A 19,564-nucleotide genomic window follows, 5' to 3' on the forward strand; every position below is an offset into this window, starting at 1 on the left:
GTAAAACTCAGGATGGAGCTGGGGCAGTGGCTTGAGACAGACCAGAGCAGTGTTTGTGTACATCTAGAATTAGAATTTTAATATGGGAGATGTTTTGATAGCATGTGTCCAGAGGAGAAACATGAGGCCAGGGAAATGAAATGGCAGTAGTAGAAAGGTCACTGGTGAGCCAGGCTTAGTGGCATATGCCTGTGTTCCCAATACTGAGGGGGCTGAGGCAGGAGGACTGTAAATTTGAGACCAGCTTGGGAGTAGGAAGGAAGAACAAAGGAAATGGGGGAGGGGTGTCACAACTTGTCAGACAGAAAGAGTTGCCCAGATAAAGACCGAAGGTAAGAGAGCTAGACACAGCCCTGCTTATGCATATGTGAGGCCCCTTCAGCTCTCTGATACCCAGGAGCTCGGCTTCTTAGCCTGTGAGTCATAGCTAATACAGATTGCATAACCGTGTGGGAGTCACGGAGCATTGACAGCAGGGAAAGGTTTCTGATTGTGCAGAGACCAGAAGTTAATTCAGAATCAAGCATTAGCAAATCTCAGGTGTTTCTGGCAACTTATAATGCTTGACTTGATAGCAGCCTTGGTGCTGAACTCACACACGTACATTTTACACCACATATGCAGTTACCACTCAGAACCAACACACACCCTGAGACACCTGTTACAATGTTACAAGTTACAATGTTTATACAAAGTTTTCTACTTTTTAAATTTTGAGATAGATTCTTACTATGAAGCCTTGGCTGGCCTTGAAATCACAGAAACCCACCTGTCTCTGTCTCCCATGTACTGTAATTTAAAGATGTGAGCTGCAACACCCAGTAATTTAATTAAGGAAAACAAAAACTTTTAATATTTTCTCATCACTGTTCCTTAGCATGTATCAAATTACTTTATTTCCAGATTTTAGTAGAATGTTTGGCTTTTTTTCTTAATTGCTGAGTTGAGTTTTATAAAGGCAGAAAGGAAGGAAAAAAGGAAGAAAGAATCTGTCCATGAGTTTTAGCTTGGAATTAGGACAGAATTTCCAACATTTTTCTGAAATGGCCCTAAACATGCTTCTGCCATTTTGTAATGTGCATCTATGCAAAATCAAACTAAATCGACCACATCCTGCAGTATCAAATATTCAACTAAGATTTAATTCTTTATGTAAAAATAAACAAACACATCCATAGACTGCTTTTATCTTTTATGGACAGTAAATTTATGTGTATTTTCATCTACAAAAAAATATAAAAATTATCTATTCTATAGGATTTTAAACTTTTTTTTTCTTTTTTTTTTTTTTTGGTTCTTTTTTTCGGAGCTGGGGACCGAACCCAGGGCCTTGCGCTTGCTAGGCAAGCGCTCTACCCCTGAGCTAAATCCCCCACCCCCCTAAAGAATTATTTTTAAATGAATTTTTTTATAATTTGCTCTGAGTAAATGTTGATTTCTATGCATGTTTCAAGTTTATATACCCGCCCACCCAAGTCACATACAAATTTCTTCAGATAAAATACAGTCATCCCCACTGTGTTTTCTTTCAGGGAGCCCCTTGACAGATCGGAAAGTGTCCGTACCTAGTTGCTGTGTGTCCTTTGCCACAGCCACTGAGCCATCTCCTGTCTACACCCACGTGGTTGAGAACACCGATTCCCCCATCTGGGGTTTTCAGCAGCAGTCCAGGTTTGTATTTCTGATGGTCACCCCCTGTTCAAAGTCAGCTCTCTGTTCTGGGGGACAAACTCCAAGCCCGAGCCAGAAACATAATAGATACAGCAGTGTTTGAGCAGAGCTGCAAAGTGCTTCTTTATGAAGTCATTTAGTCCCAGTGTTTGTGAATTCATCATGGTAACAGGAGTTAAAGCTTTACTGTCGTGTTGTTGCAGGTTTTTTTAACCTTACTGCATTTGTGCGTGTGTGCTCAGGCACACGCACACTCATGCACATACATCATATCAAGTGTGTGAAAGTCACAGGACAAATTGTGAGAGTTAGTTCCTTCCTTGTGGGTACCAGGGACAAGTCGAGTTGTCGGGCTTGGTGGCAAGTGCTCTTACTTGCTAAGCTATCTTGCTTGCCTTCTTTCCGAGGTTTTAGTTCTAATTATTGCTCAAAATATAAAAAATAAAAAAATAGTGAGAGACAGAAATATGCTCTGTCTCATACATTGAGAAAAATTCTGTCTGCAGTTAAGTTGTGGTCATCCTGGAAAGAAACACCCACATTAAAGGTTATCCTCAAGTGTGGCAGTGATGGAAGAGAAGTAAGGCGGATGCTGGTAGTAAGATGGCTCAGGGAAAAAAAAGATGATTTAGGCCAATCTGGAAGTCAGAGTGTGCTTCATGAGTAAAACTCCTTAGCTAAATATTAGAAATTATGTAGATGAAGAAGCCAGGGATAGGGGTGGTATTCCAGGCAGAGAGTTAATATCAGTAAAGGAAAAGACCTTTCTTTAGTGCAAAGGAAAGAACCTGGTCTTTGTAACCGGAGAAACTCTGCATCCAGCCACATCCCTGACGTACTAGCCACGTGAATCACTAAGTCACCTAGAATCTCCAGACATCTGATTCTTCATCTTAAGATGGATATGATCTTAGAGGTCACTGTAAACATCTAAATTAGATGAGGTTATTTTGACTGCTTAACCAGTTTTAATAACAGACATAAAGTTCAGATGGTTGATGTAATCACTATATAAAATACTGTCTTTTAAAATAGAAAGTTGCCAGTCCTCGTGCATAGTATACCCCTTTAATTCTAGCAGTCAGGAAACAGCAGGCGTGACTCTATGCATTTGAAGTCAGCCTGGTATACACAGCAAGTTTTAGGCCAGCCAGGAATGTATAGTAAGACTGCCTAAAACACACACACACACACACACACACACACACACACACACACACACACACACTCACACTGAGGTGAGGGGTGCTGTTTTCCAATGAATGTAAGGGTTTTTTCTTCCCTTCTCATAGTATTTCATGAAAGGAAATTATCATTTATTATATTCAGGTTTATTACACAAGCTATTTTAAGTATTATAAGTGATTACCTTTCATTGGCCTCAGGGTTTATGTTATGGCCAAATTTTGCATCCAATCAATGTGTCAGATCTTCTCCCACCCAGAATGGATGCCACTCTGAATTCTAAGGCATTGATTTCTTCTTGCAAAGTTTTCTTTGCTTCTAATATTCCTTGGGTTTCTCCTTGAGAATGTCTAATGAAAATATCCCCAATCTGATAGAGTATGGTCAGCAGATCTAAGTTCTGTACTGTAGAAGGTTCCTATAGCTAACTCATAGTGATTGATGTTTTCTAACAGGTTATCAAAAGAGCTGCTTTTGGACCCACATCAAACCCTGGTCTTCAAAGTGTGGCATAAAGGAGGTATGAGCCCTATTCTGTGATTTCCTTTTCCAGCTAAGCAAAGCCATGGTGTCTAGTAGAGGAGAACCTTACTGAAGACATTATTCTTTTGTGGAATTTAAATACTTAGGAACCTTGTTTTGTTTTGTTTTGTTTTGTTTTGTTTTGTTTGGACTACTTAATGTAGGAATCCAATTACATTTGAGCCTTTCCAATTGTATCTGTCTTTAACTATAATGTACAAGACACATGTAAGTCATTTCCTTCCACTTCATATGATGTTAGGCCTTCTTTTGGTTCTGGTTTGTTAAGCAAGACCAGTATGGAGAGACCAGAGTCTGACAGGTTATCCTTCCTTGTTTTAAAATCTTCCCGATGAGGGAGTGCTGATATCATGGTCCTCGAGCCTACCTTTACTTAGCTACTACGGGTTTTTTGATTGATTGCAGTGATTGTCTCACAGTAACCTGCTCTGTTCTTGAACTCACTCCTCTCTTGCATCCAACTCCCAAGTGCTGGGATTACAGGTGTGTGCTACCTCGTAAGAGGCGTAACCAGGGCTGATAAGATGCTCAGTGGGTAAAGTTGCCCCAAGACCCAGCAGCCCACATGGTGGAAGAAGAGACCCAGTTCCAACAAGTTGTACTCAGACTTCTCTCCACATGCAAGCTGTGGCACATTCATTCCCCACCCTCAAAACGTAAATAAACATAACTTGTAAAATGTCAAGAAAACAAAGAGGAGTCTAGAGCCATGGATGCTGCAGCCAGACTCTTGACACAAACATCAGTTCTGCCCCTGTGATCTTAGACAATGCCTTGACCTGCGTGTCTGTAAAGTAGGGTTAACAATAGTGCGTCCATCCTAAGGTTTACAGAGACGTAAATAAAGTCCAGACAGTAAATGTGCTGTGATTGTACCTGTGTACTGAATGCAATGTGCTATATATAAGCTTAACAAGCATCTCGAATCCTGCAAGGTAAAAATATAGTCTGCCTTTATAAATATAACTGGGGACATGGCTCAGTCACCACAGTGCTGTGCGAGTGTGAGAACCTGAGTTTGGGTCCCAGCACCTACACAGAAGCTGCTCATAGCACTGGAGAGGTGGGAATGGTGCATCCCTGCCAGCCTAGCCAAATTGGTGAGCTCCGGCTTCAGTGAGAGATCCTGTCTCAAAAAGTGAGGTTGAAAGTCATTGAGGACAACCCTAGCCTCAATCTCTGGCCTACACACATGCACACAGGGGAGAGAGAGAGGAGAGTGAGTGCGGAAGCACAAGTTGGTAGAACCAGGATTTGAACACGGTTCTGACTGACTAAATAGCTATCACTGTGTATTTTCCCTATGTAAGTAAAGCTGGGTGTCACAGATGACCAGCACCCCATCTTCTCACAGTATAGTAAATTTAAGCTCATTAGATCATCCCTGTAAATCCAGCTCCTTAAAGAATCTGCTAGCTCCTGGTTTCCAGACATTCCGTTGTTTGGAGTCATCCACAAACTCACAGTACTTTGCCTGCCAGTGTTTAGTTTCAGTATTGACTACAGCCTGAAAAAGAGCAGGAGTGCCTGGGACATGAAGGCCGTTGGCCAGCCCTTTCCTGTCTTTGTGAGGGCTGCTCTGATTCTGGTGTTGGGGATGAGTGCTGAGCCACCCCTTTGCATTCACGTAAGGCCCACCCCACCAGCCTCATGGGTGGTCAGAAGTAGTTTCTCTCGATCTGCATAAGTAATTCCTGGTGTGTGTAACTGGGCTCCACACTCCTCCTTTCTTTCCTCCCTAAGTTTCTATAGGAATTGTCCACCACACCAGGGTTCACCTCAGTTCAATGGCAAGAGAAAGGGACCTGGGTTCAAATCTTCACTCTGCCTTTTGCCAACTGAGTGACCTAAAGTAGACCATTATGCCTGCTTCTGATCTTATACAGTTAGGATATAGTTCCTTCCTTTTCAGGTTGTGTGAAGATTAGAAATAATATCTGTAAGTTACATGGTACATAAGCGCTGCTCGGTGAATGGGCCCCTTTCATTGTGTTGCTACTGTGCTAGGGCTACTGGGCATAGAGAATAAAGTCCAGTCCCTACCTCAGGGCCTAGTAGGACCTGTAAGCTCATGTTATAAGTGGAGGTAAGGGAAATGCATAAACCAGGCAGCTAAGGTCTATCTAACTGCCTCTCTCCCTTCCTAAGGCCTACCCATGTAGACCCAGTAGATCTTCCACAGAAAGCATCCAGAGCACACCGTTCTGTGTTCAGCAAGTACTTGATTTCCTACCCTGCCAGTCACTAGGCTAAGTGACAGGGATACAAAAGTAAAAGAAGGGGGTTGGGGATTTGGCTCAGTGGTAGAGTACTTGCTTAGCAAGCGCAAGGCCCTGGGTTCGGTCCCCAGCTCCGAAAATAAGAAAAGAAAAAAACAAAAACAAAAACAAAAGTAAAAGAAGACAGGTGGCCCCGTCTTCACAAAACTTATAGCCATGAGGGACACAAGAAATGCAGTACAGACAAGCATAAGGCATGCAGGAAGGGGACCTTTAACCCAAACTTAGGATATCAGAGTGGCTTCCCGGACCATACCTCAGCTAAAGCTGGATCAGAGGGACAGCAAACAGTATCCCATGCTGTTTTCCAGGGTGTTGTCTTTCTTTTATAACTGACCTAGTCAGTTTTTAATTAACTATGATACATATGTATATTAGAAAATGAGAGATACTGGTAACTAAAAATAAGAAAATAAATGTTTTCAAAATTGCATAATTTCAAGAATATCCCTCGCTTGCGTGTGCATGCACACACACAAACCCCTGAGAAAAATCCTGGAGGCATTCTAAGGCTGTAGAAAGTAGTATATGGATTTAGAATTTTTTCTACTTGCTTATATCAAGAATACAAAGCACACCTCTGCCAGCCCTTCTCTGATGCACCAAAACAGGGGGCCTGAGATGTAGCTCAGTTTGTAGAGTGCTTGCTGAGTGTATATGAAGTCCTGGGTTCAGTCCCCGGTACACATAAATACAGCATGGTGACACAACTGTCTTTCAATACATACCTTATCCTAGCCTCAGGATCACCTCCGCAAGATCAGAAGTTCAAGGTCACCCTTGACTACATAGCAAGTTCAAGACCAGCCTGGGATACATGAAAACTTGTCTCAAAAAAGGAAATGGGATCAGAGGTAACCACAGCACAGAGAAGGACTTCGTAACAGGCTCTGGCTCCTGGCCTCATTGCCAGTCTTGTTGAGCGACTTTGTCATATAATTCAGCTTCTCCATGTGTAGCCTCTAACTTCAACAGGAGAACACACCCTGCCATGCTACCCAGCTCTTCTCTTCTCTTCTCTTCCCCACAGATGAAGAGAGGGTGGTTGGCTTTGCCTCGGTGGACCTCTCCCCACTACTGTCTGGCTTTCAGTTTATCTGTGGCTGGTACAATATTACAGACTTCAGTGGAGAGTGCCAAGGGCAAATAAAAGTTGCCATTTTGCCTATGGAGAGTCTGATGCACTTTAAAGAAGAAAGACAAGCAAGACGTGGGATAGAGACTCCAGGATCACTGGTAGGTTCCCTTGTTCACGCACAGTTAAGGTTCTCCTATAAGAAGAGCCTTCGTTCATACTGTTTAGTACTTTGAGCTCATAGCTCACGTTTCATACAAACAACAACCTCCTGGCTTGGGGCAGGAGGAGGGGTGGAGGGCGTAAAAGAAAGGGAGGTTTTCAGACAGTCCAGAGAGGGGAACTCTATTGCTTATTCTTGTTTGCCTGGCAGAGCATGGAGTCAGTGGGTCTTGAATGAGTGACTGCATGAGAAAGTGACCAGAGTTTAGTGGTCCCTTTGTAAGATGACTCCTGATCAGTTCTGGTAGTTATCCTGATGTGTAAATAGAAACCCCTGTCCAGCCTAGGACCTAAAATAATAAGAACATAACTATGAGAAGAGCAACTAAAAGGCAGTCTGAGGGCATGGTGTGCGGAGCAAGAGTAAGTACCTACTTCGCGGGAGGTGATTACGTTTAAATAGGCAGTGCATGTTGCTCCTAACGGTCTTTCCATTTATTACGGCTCTGTCCTGAACGGGTTGGTGGTAACACTGCACCATTTTTCTCATTGCTACTCCAGATCCCAATGTTCAGCCCCCTTTCTTTCCCTGCCTCTACTGTATGTGATGCGTTCCCTGGGCCCATGGCAAGGCACATCCCAGGCCTGCCTGCTCACGCCGCTCCAGAGGAGGATCTCTCCTCTCCTGCAAGGTAATGACTGATGGGAAGAGGTGAGGTCACAGCAAGATGCATGTAGACTGTCTCATCGTTTCTCTCTCCTTCTTCAGAGGAGGAACGAGACAGAAAATCATACACAGACAACGCTGATTTTCAAGGTCTCTGAAAATAACTTTGTAAGATATGAACTAGAGTGTTTTTACTGCCATGGAAAGAAGAAACGCTCTTCCCTTGTCCTGAGATCCCTTAGCCTTTTATGAAAATTACATTGTCTCCACCTAAGCCCTCCCCACAAAGAAAAACACACAAGGGGTGTAGCCCAGATGGTAGATTAATAGAGCAGGGCCTGAGTCCAGGCCTCAGCACCACATAACATTCCTGTGATCTCAGCACTTGGATGTGCAGGCAGGTGGATCAGAAGATCAGTCCATCCTCCCCTATATTGTGAGTTCAGAGGCAACCTAGGCTACATGAGACCCTGCTTTAAAAAAAATTAAAATTAATTAATAAAATCCCAGGCCACACGTGATTGGCTCATTGTGTTCACTAAGCTAGCCATCAGCAGCGTGGGTTTCTGGGCTGCAGTGCACCCCATCTCTTAGAGAGCAGGCCAAAAGGAAGCCTGTTCTTTCTCGCTCGCTCCCTTTCAGGCCTCTGTGCCTGTGTCTTTCTCACACCTCAGCAAAGAGACAAAAAAATAGTCTCTCGTGGGGCACACACTTTTAATCTAAGCACACAGGAGGCAGAGGCAGTAGATCTCTGAGTTCAAGGCCAGCCTGATCAACATAGGGAGCTCCAGGCCAGCCAGGGCTGCAGAGCAAAACCCTCTCTCAAGGCAGCTGCTCCTGCAGTGGCCTTTACTAAGTGGGCCCTTATTCTGAAACAGATACTCTGTGCTGCTTCCCCTCGAGTGTCTGTTTAGTGCTTTGTAGCGTTCCCTTGGTCACCATGTGAAGATAACCGTCTGTCTAGAAGCTCTGTGTCTCAGTTCCTATGTTCAGTGTTCGAGGCTCCAGGCCTTGCTTTGACCATAGCCCGTCAATGGCTATGGCATGGCTGCGGGTTTTGGGTTTTATTTCTGAGTGCCCAGTGTTTAGTAATTTTAAAGCTAAGAATTTAGTTATTTGCTTTTTATCCACATCAGAATGCCCTAGTTACTTCAGAAGGGCTGGAAGGGCTGTACTGGCCTGTCCTTATTCTGAGCTGTCATTTTGGATTGCGCTCTCGCCCCTCCCTAACCACCTCAGTAGTCTCTGATCCTGCCCTCCTCCAGGGATGGTGTGAAGTCTGTAAGATTTGAATCCCAGCCTAGCTGCAGCCTGGACTAGCAGATGGTTTTATTTATTTTTTGTGTCTGTGCCACATGATGCTTATGCCCTTGGAGTCCAAAAGAGGGGTGTGGGATCCCCTGGGACAAGAGCTGTAGATAGGTGGGAGCCACCATGGAGGGCTGGGAATTGAACCTGTGTCCTACAGAAAAGCAGCAGAGCTCTAACTACAGAGCCATCTCCCCAGCCCAGACTTTGGTTCTTTGAGCCTCAGCTTTCCTATGTAATCAATGAAAGCAATATATCACCTCAGAGATTTTTAGCAAAAATAAATGAGAATAGAGAATAAAATGAGATAAACTCATTTTAATACATTTTATGTATGTCAGCTGATTGTTTTCGCACCAATCTTAAATAAGAGGTTCCTATAATCCCTAATAACGCCTTTTCTACATTTTTGTCTGTTATAATTGAAAACTAAACAACCCAGATAGCTGCCAGCAACCAGGTAACAGATGCCAAACAGTGGTGTGTCCATAAAATAAAGATAAAGCTGAGTTTCATTTATGCTGAGAATAGAAGGGAGAATAAAAGAGTGCACTGTAAAAATTCCATTTATACAAAATTCTAGAAAATGCATTCTGATCATAGTGACAGAAAGCAAATTAGTGGAGGCCTAGCGATAAGGTGGGAGGTGTAAGGAGGCAAAAGGAAGGGGTCTCAGAGCAGAAGCTTGAGCGGGATGGAATATTATCTTGTGAGACTTTTCTTAATGTGGGCAGATGTCAGAACTCATCAGAGTCTGCAGTTTAAATATATTAAGTGTTTTGTTTGGTTGGAAACAGTGGTTCTAAACATTCCACTTAGGAGCACTTTTCTACTTTTAAAAATGGCAACCCAGGCCAGGCCTGTGCTCATGCCTTAATCCCAACACTAGATCGGCAGAGGCAGGCAAGTCTCTGTCAGTCTGAGCAACCTACGTATACAGTGCTCAGGCCAGCTGAGCTGACACAGTGAGACTGTCACAAATAGTAATAATCTAATCCCATGTTCATGAATTCATGGACTTAACATTTTTAAGATTATGGAACTTCCAAAATTCTTAATATAGGTTCAACATAACATCAAATCCCTATTGGTTTCTTTCTAGAAATTAGTAAACTGATTTTAAATTCATATGGAAATTTAAGAAATGCAGTATAGACAAAACAACCTTTTGCAAGAACGAAGTTCCCAATTCCGCAAAGCCACAGTAAGCAAAACACAGCACAGGCTAAAAATATAGGTCAGTGAAATAAAATGAATATTCTACAGGCAAAGTATGTCTTTAACTGACTCTTAGCAGGTGTGCAAGACAGTTCAGTGAGGGAAGAACAGGCTTCTGAACAGAACTGCAGCAGCTTAATATCCCAATGCAGGCTGGATTCAAGCCCCTCCTAGTGCCAGACACAAAACAGCCCCAAATTGGAGTTAACATAGTAGCAAACAAGAAACCCTTTAAAAAAAACATAATTGGCGTAATTTATGAGTTGTTAATTCCATGAATATGACAACAAAGGCACAAGCAGCAAAAGAAAACTGAATCATGAAAAGTAAAGACTTGAGTGCTGGAAAGGGAAGGGGCAGGGAAGATGGCTCAGCAGGTAAGAGCAGCTGCTGGGGGTCCAGGTTCACTGGCCATCACCCACATCGCAGGGATCTTGTAACTCCAAGTCCTCAGTATCCAATGCCATCCTCTGGCCTTCACAGGCACCACACACATAACATACTTTCACATGCACACACGTGCATGCACACGAACACACACACAAATAAAAATATTTTTTGAAGAAAATCTAAAAATAGAAAGTAAAAAAGAAAGCTCATAGAAGAATAACTTCAAACGTAGATCTAATGGGAATTTATAACTAAATCATAAGCAGAACCCAGGCAATAATATGAAACAAGCCATCTGATGTGCTTCTGTTAGAAGCACTTGCCTGTCTGGGTTTGATCCCCAACACTGGTAAAGGGGCTTAAATAATACACTTTTAAAACAAAGTAGCTGGATAGACAGTTCTCCAAGGAAGATATACAAGCGATGGTGGAAAATGCAGATCGAAACCAAAGTGAGGTGCAGCTTCATACGCACTGCAGTAACTGGGGAAAACAGTATCGCAAGTGTTAGGAAGGAAGACTGTGGAGAGATTGTAAAGGTGAGTGCTTTGCAAAACTGTGTGGCAGTTCCTTAAAAGTTTAAATAGAGGTGCTGGAGAAATGTGTCAGCCGTTAAGGGTAACTGCCACTCTTCCCAAGGACCCAAGCTCAGTCCTGCTGAGCATCCACAGCTAGTGACACAGCCACTTGTACTCCAGCTCCAAGGGTTCAAACACCCTCTTAGGCGCAAGCACACGCACACACGCACGTACGCACACACACACACACACACAAAATACTTTTTAAAATTGTGAATACAAATTGAATTGTGAATAAAAAGGAAATAAAGTACTAATATATATTATGACATAAAAGAGACTTAGAAGTATATCATGTGATTTCATTGGTATGAAGTATGAATAGACAATAAGACAAAATAAATGAGTGGTTGCCTCAGCTTGGGGGTTTCAAGAAGAAAGGGAAATGATTGCTGATGAGTGTAGAGTTTGGTTTTAGGGAGTAATAAAGTGTTCTAAAACTGATGTTTGAAAAGAAGGAAATAGCTCTGAATATACTAAAATCATCAGATATATATTTTAATTAGGTTAACTGAATGCTATATGAATTACACCTTAATAGGCTGCCTTATTAAAAGAGAAAAGACTGTGGTCACCTTCTTGAATGCTGTGCTTAGGAATTAGAGGTTTGTTCTATCGATTAAGAAAGCTGGCACTAGAAAGGACAGGTGGCGGTGAACAGAATCCTTAAGGAAGGCCCCATAGACGGTGGTGTTTAGAAACGTCACACCACTCAGATATGGAGAATAGAAGGAAGTGAGGTGGGTAAGACTGAGAGCAAGTTTATTTAAGAAACACCAAGAGTTCTCTCCTGGGTTAGGAATTGACTTCACTCCCAATCTCCCCGTGACAGAAATGGCACCATAAGAAACCAGGCAGCTCGCCATGAAGAACATGTGCAGAACATCCGCCGCTTTCACGAGTCCCTACAGCACGGGGAGGCAGTCTTGCCAAGTGATGGGAAACCAACCACAGTGCCTTCCACCCCCCACACCTCCATCCTGACGTCTCTCAGGTGAGGACCTGCAGTGAGAAAAGGCACAGGGAACCATTGTGTGTGTGGCACAGGTGACTGAGCAGTGGCAGTGTGGAGTGTCATTCCCATTAATTGTTCCTTCTCTGGAAGGGTCTCGTGCATTAGTGCTGAGTCGGACCTCAGAGCCTCACAGACTTGCTCACAGACGAGTCTCTCAGTTGGTGCCCTATATTCCTTAAAGAGGCTCTAGTACTGATCAACCTGTGAATCCAGGACCTTTCTCCTGTTCACAGAACTCTCTGATAGCCACCCTCACACCTACAGAGCATCGCATCGTCACAGCTTACAAAGCCTCATCCTGTCCGTGGCCTGATCTTCACAACCACATCCTATTCTCGTATCTACCCTGTCATATGTTGGTCTAGGTAGCAGAGAATCACTGAGAATTGAGACATACTGTAGATCAGCTCGAGGGTGTCAAGTGAGATCTGGTACAGTGGAGAGGACTTGATTTTACAGTTAAATAGGTTTGACCTTAAGCCTGCCAGCCCCAGTGCAGGAGAGAGCCATGGCCAGATAATGGCAGCACAGGGTAGTGACTGCTGAGTTCCCTGTGCACAAGCAGGGAGAGGAATGAGTAATCCAGAAAGGGAGGCATGGAAAGAGTTAAAACAGCAAATGTGGCCTTTGAAAGAAACTAATAAATGTGAAGACTATTCTGTACAGAAAGAATATCTCCAAATCCCAGAGGCATAGGGTATGTCAAGACTGGGGAAATACTGACTGTACAGTCCAAAAAGAGTTGAGCAAAAGATGCAAGGGGTAGGCCAGCAAGATCTCTCAGCAGGTAGAAGCACTTGCACACTGGCCTCACATCCTGAGTTCTATCCCAGGATCTCACACTGCAGCAGGAGAGAAACGACTCCTTAGAGTTGTCCTCAGTGCGCACGCGCAGGCACACACACACACATACACTAAATAAAAATTTAAGGGCAGAGAACAGAGCAGTGTTGTAGAAGTTAGCTCATGAAAGGTCTTGGGTAGACTGGAGACCCATGTGTGACCTATAGTACAAGTATTGATAGACCGTGTCACTAATGAAGAAGCGCAAAATGGTGTTAGCAAGTGTGTGTGCCCTGCTTCTGTGCCACAGCAGAGAGAACTGGGTTCGCAGGTTTTCTAAAGCTGTGACAAGTGGATTTGCATTTCTGCTTGCATTTTCCTGCTCTGGATGTAGCCACATAAATGATTTGCTGGACACCTCCACCATTTGATAGACTGAATTCTCTAGGGATAGAACAAGGATGAACTCGGTCATTTGGGTCTGACTCAGGCTAGCTGTGGAAATCCTCCTGAGCATATTTAAAGCAGCAGACAAGCTTCCTCGAGTATCTGTTCCCAGGTACTCATGGCCTAGCTAGAGAAAGTGGATGGAATGCCAAGTAATGAAAACTGACGTGACCGAGGCCATGTGCTAGAACTGAGAGTGAAGGAGTTTAGAAGGCAGGTGGCCCAGGGATTTCAAATAATGGACTTTGAAAAGGAAGCCGGTGAGCAGCGACTTTACAGGATGCAAAGGAGAGAGAGCAGGGAGCAGCTTGACTCGTTTCCTGATCTGCTGCAGGAGTGTGAGAAGGAATGGACCAGGTTGGGACAGAACCCACCTAGTGTTGTAGAATAGCCACATAGTACTTACCTAGACAAACCACTAAATTCTTTATTTGTAAAGTAATAATTACTAAGGCTGCAGAGATAGCTCAGCGGTTAAGAGCATGGACTGCCCTTCCAGAGGTCCTGAGTTCGATTCCCAGCAACCACATGGTGGCTCACAACCATCTGTAATGGGATCTGATGCCTTCTTCTGGTGTGTCTGAAGACAGTGACAGTGTACTCATATTGAATGAATGAAGGAATCAATGATCAAATCAATCTTCACCCCAAAAAATGTAATAATTACTGATTTCAAGTGGCTAGCTAAGAATTGCCAAGGTGTAGTGTTTTTGAAAACAAAATCTACACAAATGAAGGTGGGTGTGATTCATTATTGGAGAGTGGCAAGATGGAAAATGAGATTATTTTAAGTCGCCCATTCATGTTAACTTACTCATTCCATAGTCATTTGTTTGTGCTAAGCACTATGATTGGTGGGTATAGTAGGTGTAAGAAGTTATCAGTGAGTCACAGTGCATGGGGGAAGTAGGTCTGAAATCAGCAGGTGCAGTGATTGAGAAATACAGGAAAACCTGAGATGGAGTCCAGAGCCAACCAGAGCGTCCAGGGGCTGGCTCGGAGAGGTAACAGGAATCAGGCGAAGCAAGAAATTGCCATAGTGATGGCTAAGAAGGATGGCTTATGTGCCACCTGTGATGACTGTGATGAGTGATGCTGGCTTGTCCATCCTCTCAGCTGAGGCAGGAATAGTAAGTTCCAGGCCTGGACCTTCTCTTTAAAAAAGTAAAATAAAATAAGCACCTTAGCAATAAGAATGGTTCCTTGTGAGAAAGTTGCTAGAGGTCAGAGAGAGGGGACAAAGTTGGCTCTGGTGATGGAAGGGTACAGGTAAATGATGGGTTGAAGAGGATAGTAAGTCTATACAGTACTAAGTCAAGGGAACAGTATACAGTCCTGCCTCAAGTGTCACGTGGAGATTCTTGTAATGGCTCTGAATGACCCCTTTGTTGCCCTCCCCTTTCCCCAGGAAGAATCTGAGTGAGCTGGATGAGATCCAGAAGTACTTTAACCAGAAGCTCAGCAAGCCTTTGCTGCCCTTCAGCTCTCAGAGCTCTCCTGCTGTCTCACAGAGCCAGGAGAGCCAGAGGGACCCTGTGAACGTAAGAACCAGCAGCCGAGACCCCGAGAGCCAGTGCATCCTGGAGAAGTCCAGTAACCTGGTGTTGCAAGTCAGTTCCTTGATCTCAGGTATGGCTCAGAACTGCTTCTGCTAGTCAGCATTGGTTACTAGATGCCAGGTCAAAGGCCAGCTGAATGTCTACACTCAGATAGGCCTCCATGACAGAGACAGACAACAGTTTTCACATCTTTTTTCTTTCTTTGCCATCTTCCTTTAAAGGAAAGGACAATAGTGTGGACAGGAGCATGGGACAATGGAAAGAGCCCTGGGCTGAGAGGCAGGAAACCCAGGTGCCTGGTTTCTGGCATTGCCTCGCTACTGACACTGGGCTCTTTCCTCTCTTGGGCTTTCATTCCCCTAACCAAAAACAACAGGCTTCGATTAGATGACAGCTCCCTAAAGTTCTAATCCCAGAGTCCAGAAGTGCGCAAAGGTTCTTTTTTGTTTGTTTGGTTGGTTGGTTGGTTGGTTGGTTGGTTGGTTGGTTGGTTGGTTGGTTGGTTGGTTGGTTGGATGGATGGATGGATGGATGGTCGGTCGGTCGGTCGGTTGGTTGGTTGGATGGTTGGTTGGTTGGTTGGTTGGTTGGATGGATGGTCGGTCGGTCGGTCGGTCGGTCGGTCGGTGGTCGGTCGGTTGGTTGGATGATTGGTTGGTTGGTTGGTTGGTTGGTTGGTTGGATGGATGGTTGGTCGGTCGGTCGGTTGGTTGGTTGGTTGGTTGGTTGGTTGGTCAGTTGGTGGGTTGGTTGGTTGGTTGGTTGGTTGGTTGGATGGATGGTTGGTCTGTCGGTCGGTCGGTTGGTTGGTTGGTTGGATGATTGGTTGGTTGGTTGGTTGGTTGGTTGGTTGGATGGATGGATGGATGGATGGTCGGATTCGGTCGGGTCGGTTGGTTGGTTGGATGATTGGTTTGGTTGGTTGGTTGGTTGGTTGGTTGGTTGGTTGGTTGGTTGGTTGGTTGGTTGGATGGTTGGTTCGGTTGGTTGGTTGGTTGGTTGGTTGGATGATTGGTTAGTTAGCTGGCCTTGAAGCAGGGTCTTACTGTGTAGTGCAGGCTGGCCTCAGATTCACAGTCATCCTCCTGCATTGTCTTCCAAATGCTGGGTTGCAGGCATGTGCCCACATATCCAGAAAATGCCTGCACACTTAAAAAGATTGTGGGTGGCTCTAAGTCCCTTAGAGCACTTCTCACTTTGCTCCATATTGATGTTGGGAGGTAGAGGAGGGTAAACACTACACATCCTGAAAGACATGTGTGTTTGCTCTGTAGTGAACTTCCACTCCTTCACCACATATCACCACCATCTCAGCCAGACCAGACAATTAGTTATCTGCCATCATAAACTTATATTCTATAGTCAGCCAAAGAAACTTCTCCCAAGAAAGAAACCATTAGACAAAACAAAAGAGAGGCTTCCATCCAAGAGAACTCAAAACTATCACAAGGACGCTGGAGTGTGGCTCTCCATAATTGATGGCTTCTGGCAGGAATGAGGGGAGGATGGGACTTGCCACCAGGAATGTGGCCATGCTCCAGTGAGTATACAGGCAACACAAATTGGACTTGTTTCTTTTGTTTTTATTTTTATTTTTTTCCTCTTCCTCTTGGTGGGGGTGTCATAAGGTAGGTGGCCTGGGAGAACTGAGAAGTGAGTGTGATTGGGGTGCATGATGTGAAATTCCCAAATAACCAATAAAAATATTATATTGGAAAAAAGAGAGAGGGGCTTGCTTTATCAGGATATATGTGGCGACAAATAGGAGAATACCCTTATAGGGATGTAGTAAGAGAATAAAAGGATTACAGCTGGCCTTGAAGTCAAATTGGATTTAATGCTTACCCAGAAAGAAAATATGGATGCACTCAGACGACAAACATGTGCATGCCCCTGTTTCCACCCTATTACCTCATAATGAAAGAGGGGGAAAGAAAAGGGAGCTCTTAGCAAGGAAATAGCAAAGTAAGAACTGACTATACAGGGAAATAGTTCAAAAGTAATAAAAGTCTGCCCTGTGTTCATCACGGGTCAGGACACTTTTCTGAAGAGGCGCCTGGACCAGTGGGTATGAGGGAGTCACAGGTGAGGTCGCCTGCATCCTGAGTCTATGTGGTGAGCCTTTGCTGACAGACATGTGGGCGTTGCCCAGAGACACTCACAAATGATAGGGGAAACAGCTTCATTTACACCACAGTGTATTCTCGTGTCTTCCTCACGGAACACGGCCGCAGTGGAGCTTTCTAGCTGGTACATCTGGGCAGGCTTCCTGAGGTGTGATGAGCAAGAAGCACTGGAAGATAAACTGATTTATAAAAAGAAAATTGTTCCAAGATAGTAATTAAGACCAAAAAGCCAGGGCCACGTAAGTCTGCCTGGTGCCTGCTCTGTTTACAGGCCCACTCACACTCAGGCATGCTCCCCTCTGATGGCCGAATGTGACAACTGTACTAAACAAGGCCGTCCTCTGTTGGCGAGAAGCAATAGCCCTTAGCCCTGGAAGTCAAGTCCGTCACTAGTTTGACACTTTCTCTAAACGAATCATGCAAATGTGTTATTTACTATGTCTTTGTTGTTACTGCTATTCCTTTTTTTGAGATGAGATCTTGCTATGTTGCCCAGGATAGTTCCAAACTCCTAAAGTGATTCTCTTGCCTCAGCTTTCAGAATAGCTAAAACTGAAGGCATGAACTATTATACCAACTTGTTTATTAATCTATCCACCCTCATTTCACCCCAAAATAAGAGTTGACTCGTACCTTCTCCTTAAGTGCCTACACGTGCACCATGCAGGGTATGCCCATCTCTCAGTCCCAAGCCTGTGGAGTGACTGGTATTGGTCACATATGAAAGAAAAACGGGCTCAGAGGGGACAGTTTGCTGGTGACCACAACCAACTATAGAAACTGGACCCAAAGCCCACGTTCTTTCCAAAGCCCTACTGCCCCATTCTTTTCTTTTGTTGTGCGTCACTAAGATTTCCTTGCTTTATTTTCCAGGTAAAATAGGTAGTTTTAGTGACTGTCATCGAATAGGTAAATGAGTGGACTCTCGTTTTGGTTTTAATATAGGTGATTTCTGAAGTAAGCGGAAGCATGAGCATGCCCGTCAGGACCCAGCTCCCGAGAGACCTGAGCATGAGCCCTTCCACAGGTGTCTCCACAGCCACACATAGACTAGATTTCAGCCCTCCCTCTAATCGTAGAATAAAGGACTAGAAATTGTACTGCTGTGAGCATAGTTTCACTGACTCCTGGGTGAATTAACTCTCGTGAGGGTCGTGTAAAGCCTAATCACAAAGATACTTGTGAAGCTCGAGGCCAGTGCGGGAACCTGAGTGGTCTGCAGCCCTGCTTATAGTAAGAGTGATATCTGTTGCTATTCAGATCTGCAGACTATCACCAGAGATTCACAAGCAGCTTTGACTTCCCACCAAGCCAGGAGTAGAAGCAGAGCAGTCGCCACCCTCCCAGTTGCTCGGGACACCGAGGCTGTTCGAGAAGGAAGCACCACTCCGGAGGAGCCATTGGCAGGAGCTATAGAGGCGAGCCCAGAGTCTCTGCCTCCCCCTGCTGAAGCGCCCTCAGAGGGAGGAGGGATGGTCCGTGAGTCGCTGGAACAGACAGTCCCCATCATGAGGGTGCAGAGCAGCGATGACACGGAGGTGGGCCCAGACTACAGTGATGAAGACTATGAGGAAGACATCATTGAGCCCAGGACCCTAAATGAAATAACCACAGTGACAGACAAAACAAGCCCCTGGTCCAGTTTCATGTCAGACATGAGTGAGATCCTTAGCCCTCAGCCCAATGAGGTACAAAGGGAAGGCCCCTCCCCAGAACCTTTCCCCAGAGAGGAGCTGAAGGTCAGAAGTAGCCCTCAAAAGGCACTCAGCCCCCATTCTGCACAGGGCTCCCCTAGCCAAAGTGTTGTTTGTGAGGGTGGAGCCTATGAGATCAAGGTTGAAGACCTTGCCTCAACCAAGCCTCAGCTTGTCCCAAGCCTAACATTCTCAGAAGCCCAAGAGAGCATTGATTGTGTTGGACAGTATCCACCACAGGTAAATCAGGGTAAGAAGCCCACACCAGAGATTCTGGCTGAGAGTGAGGCTTTCTCCAGTGAGTTCAGCGACTCTTCTGAGAGCTTTGAAAAGTTTCCTCTGCACCTACCCTCCCAAAGCAAAAGGGAAGACCACAAGAAGCCACCCATGGACTCCCCTGCTGTGAGGCAGAAGCAAGTAACAACTGGGTCAGAGGTGTCCACAAGGCAGAAGCTCCTTCTGTATCCTTTGCTGTTTCCCACAAGTGGTACTCAGGCCGTCTGGCCTGGGCATGGGGATGCTGGTTCTCCAAGTGGTACTTAGGCCGTCTGTCCTGGGCATTTGGATGCTGGTACTGGGCTAACAGTGGGTGTGACCTGTGGCTCTCATGGAATGCACTGGGGGATTTTGGGTATGGGAAGACTCTTCCTTCAGAAGGCTCACTTGCATGACTAGTATTATAAGTCTACCACTGAAGTCAAGCTTGATGGCCCACACCTACAATTCCAGCTCTTGGGGGCTTGAGATAGGAGAGCTTTGAGTTCTCGATCGTGTAGGCTACATAGCAAGACCTTGTCAAAAAGTAATAGTAGTAACAGAATCTACCATTGACACCTGCCCCTTCAGGTATAAACATCGAATGGG

General features: G+C 44.8%; 1 protein-coding gene across 2 annotated transcripts in view; it reads left to right on the plus strand.

The window, feature by feature from the left end:
• Positions 1 to 19,564, plus strand: part of C2cd3 (C2 domain containing 3 centriole elongation regulator) — a 98,205-nt gene that overhangs the window by 63,375 nt on the left and 15,266 nt on the right. For both annotated transcript variants that reach the window (XM_032893045.1, XM_032893044.1), the window contains exons 25-31: positions 1,533 to 1,671; positions 3,312 to 3,376; positions 6,709 to 6,914; positions 7,477 to 7,607; positions 11,909 to 12,070; positions 14,730 to 14,950; positions 18,267 to 19,161. In XM_032893045.1, coding sequence (XP_032748936.1) covers positions 1,533 to 1,671; positions 3,312 to 3,376; positions 6,709 to 6,914; positions 7,477 to 7,607; positions 11,909 to 12,070; positions 14,730 to 14,950; positions 18,267 to 19,161 — 1,819 coding nt within the window. The remainder of the gene's footprint in view (positions 1 to 1,532; positions 1,672 to 3,311; positions 3,377 to 6,708; positions 6,915 to 7,476; positions 7,608 to 11,908; positions 12,071 to 14,729; positions 14,951 to 18,266; positions 19,162 to 19,564) is intronic.

This window comes from Rattus rattus, chromosome 2 (genome assembly GCF_011064425.1).
Source record: "Rattus rattus isolate New Zealand chromosome 2, Rrattus_CSIRO_v1, whole genome shotgun sequence".
Lineage (NCBI taxonomy): Eukaryota > Metazoa > Chordata > Mammalia > Rodentia > Muridae > Rattus > Rattus rattus.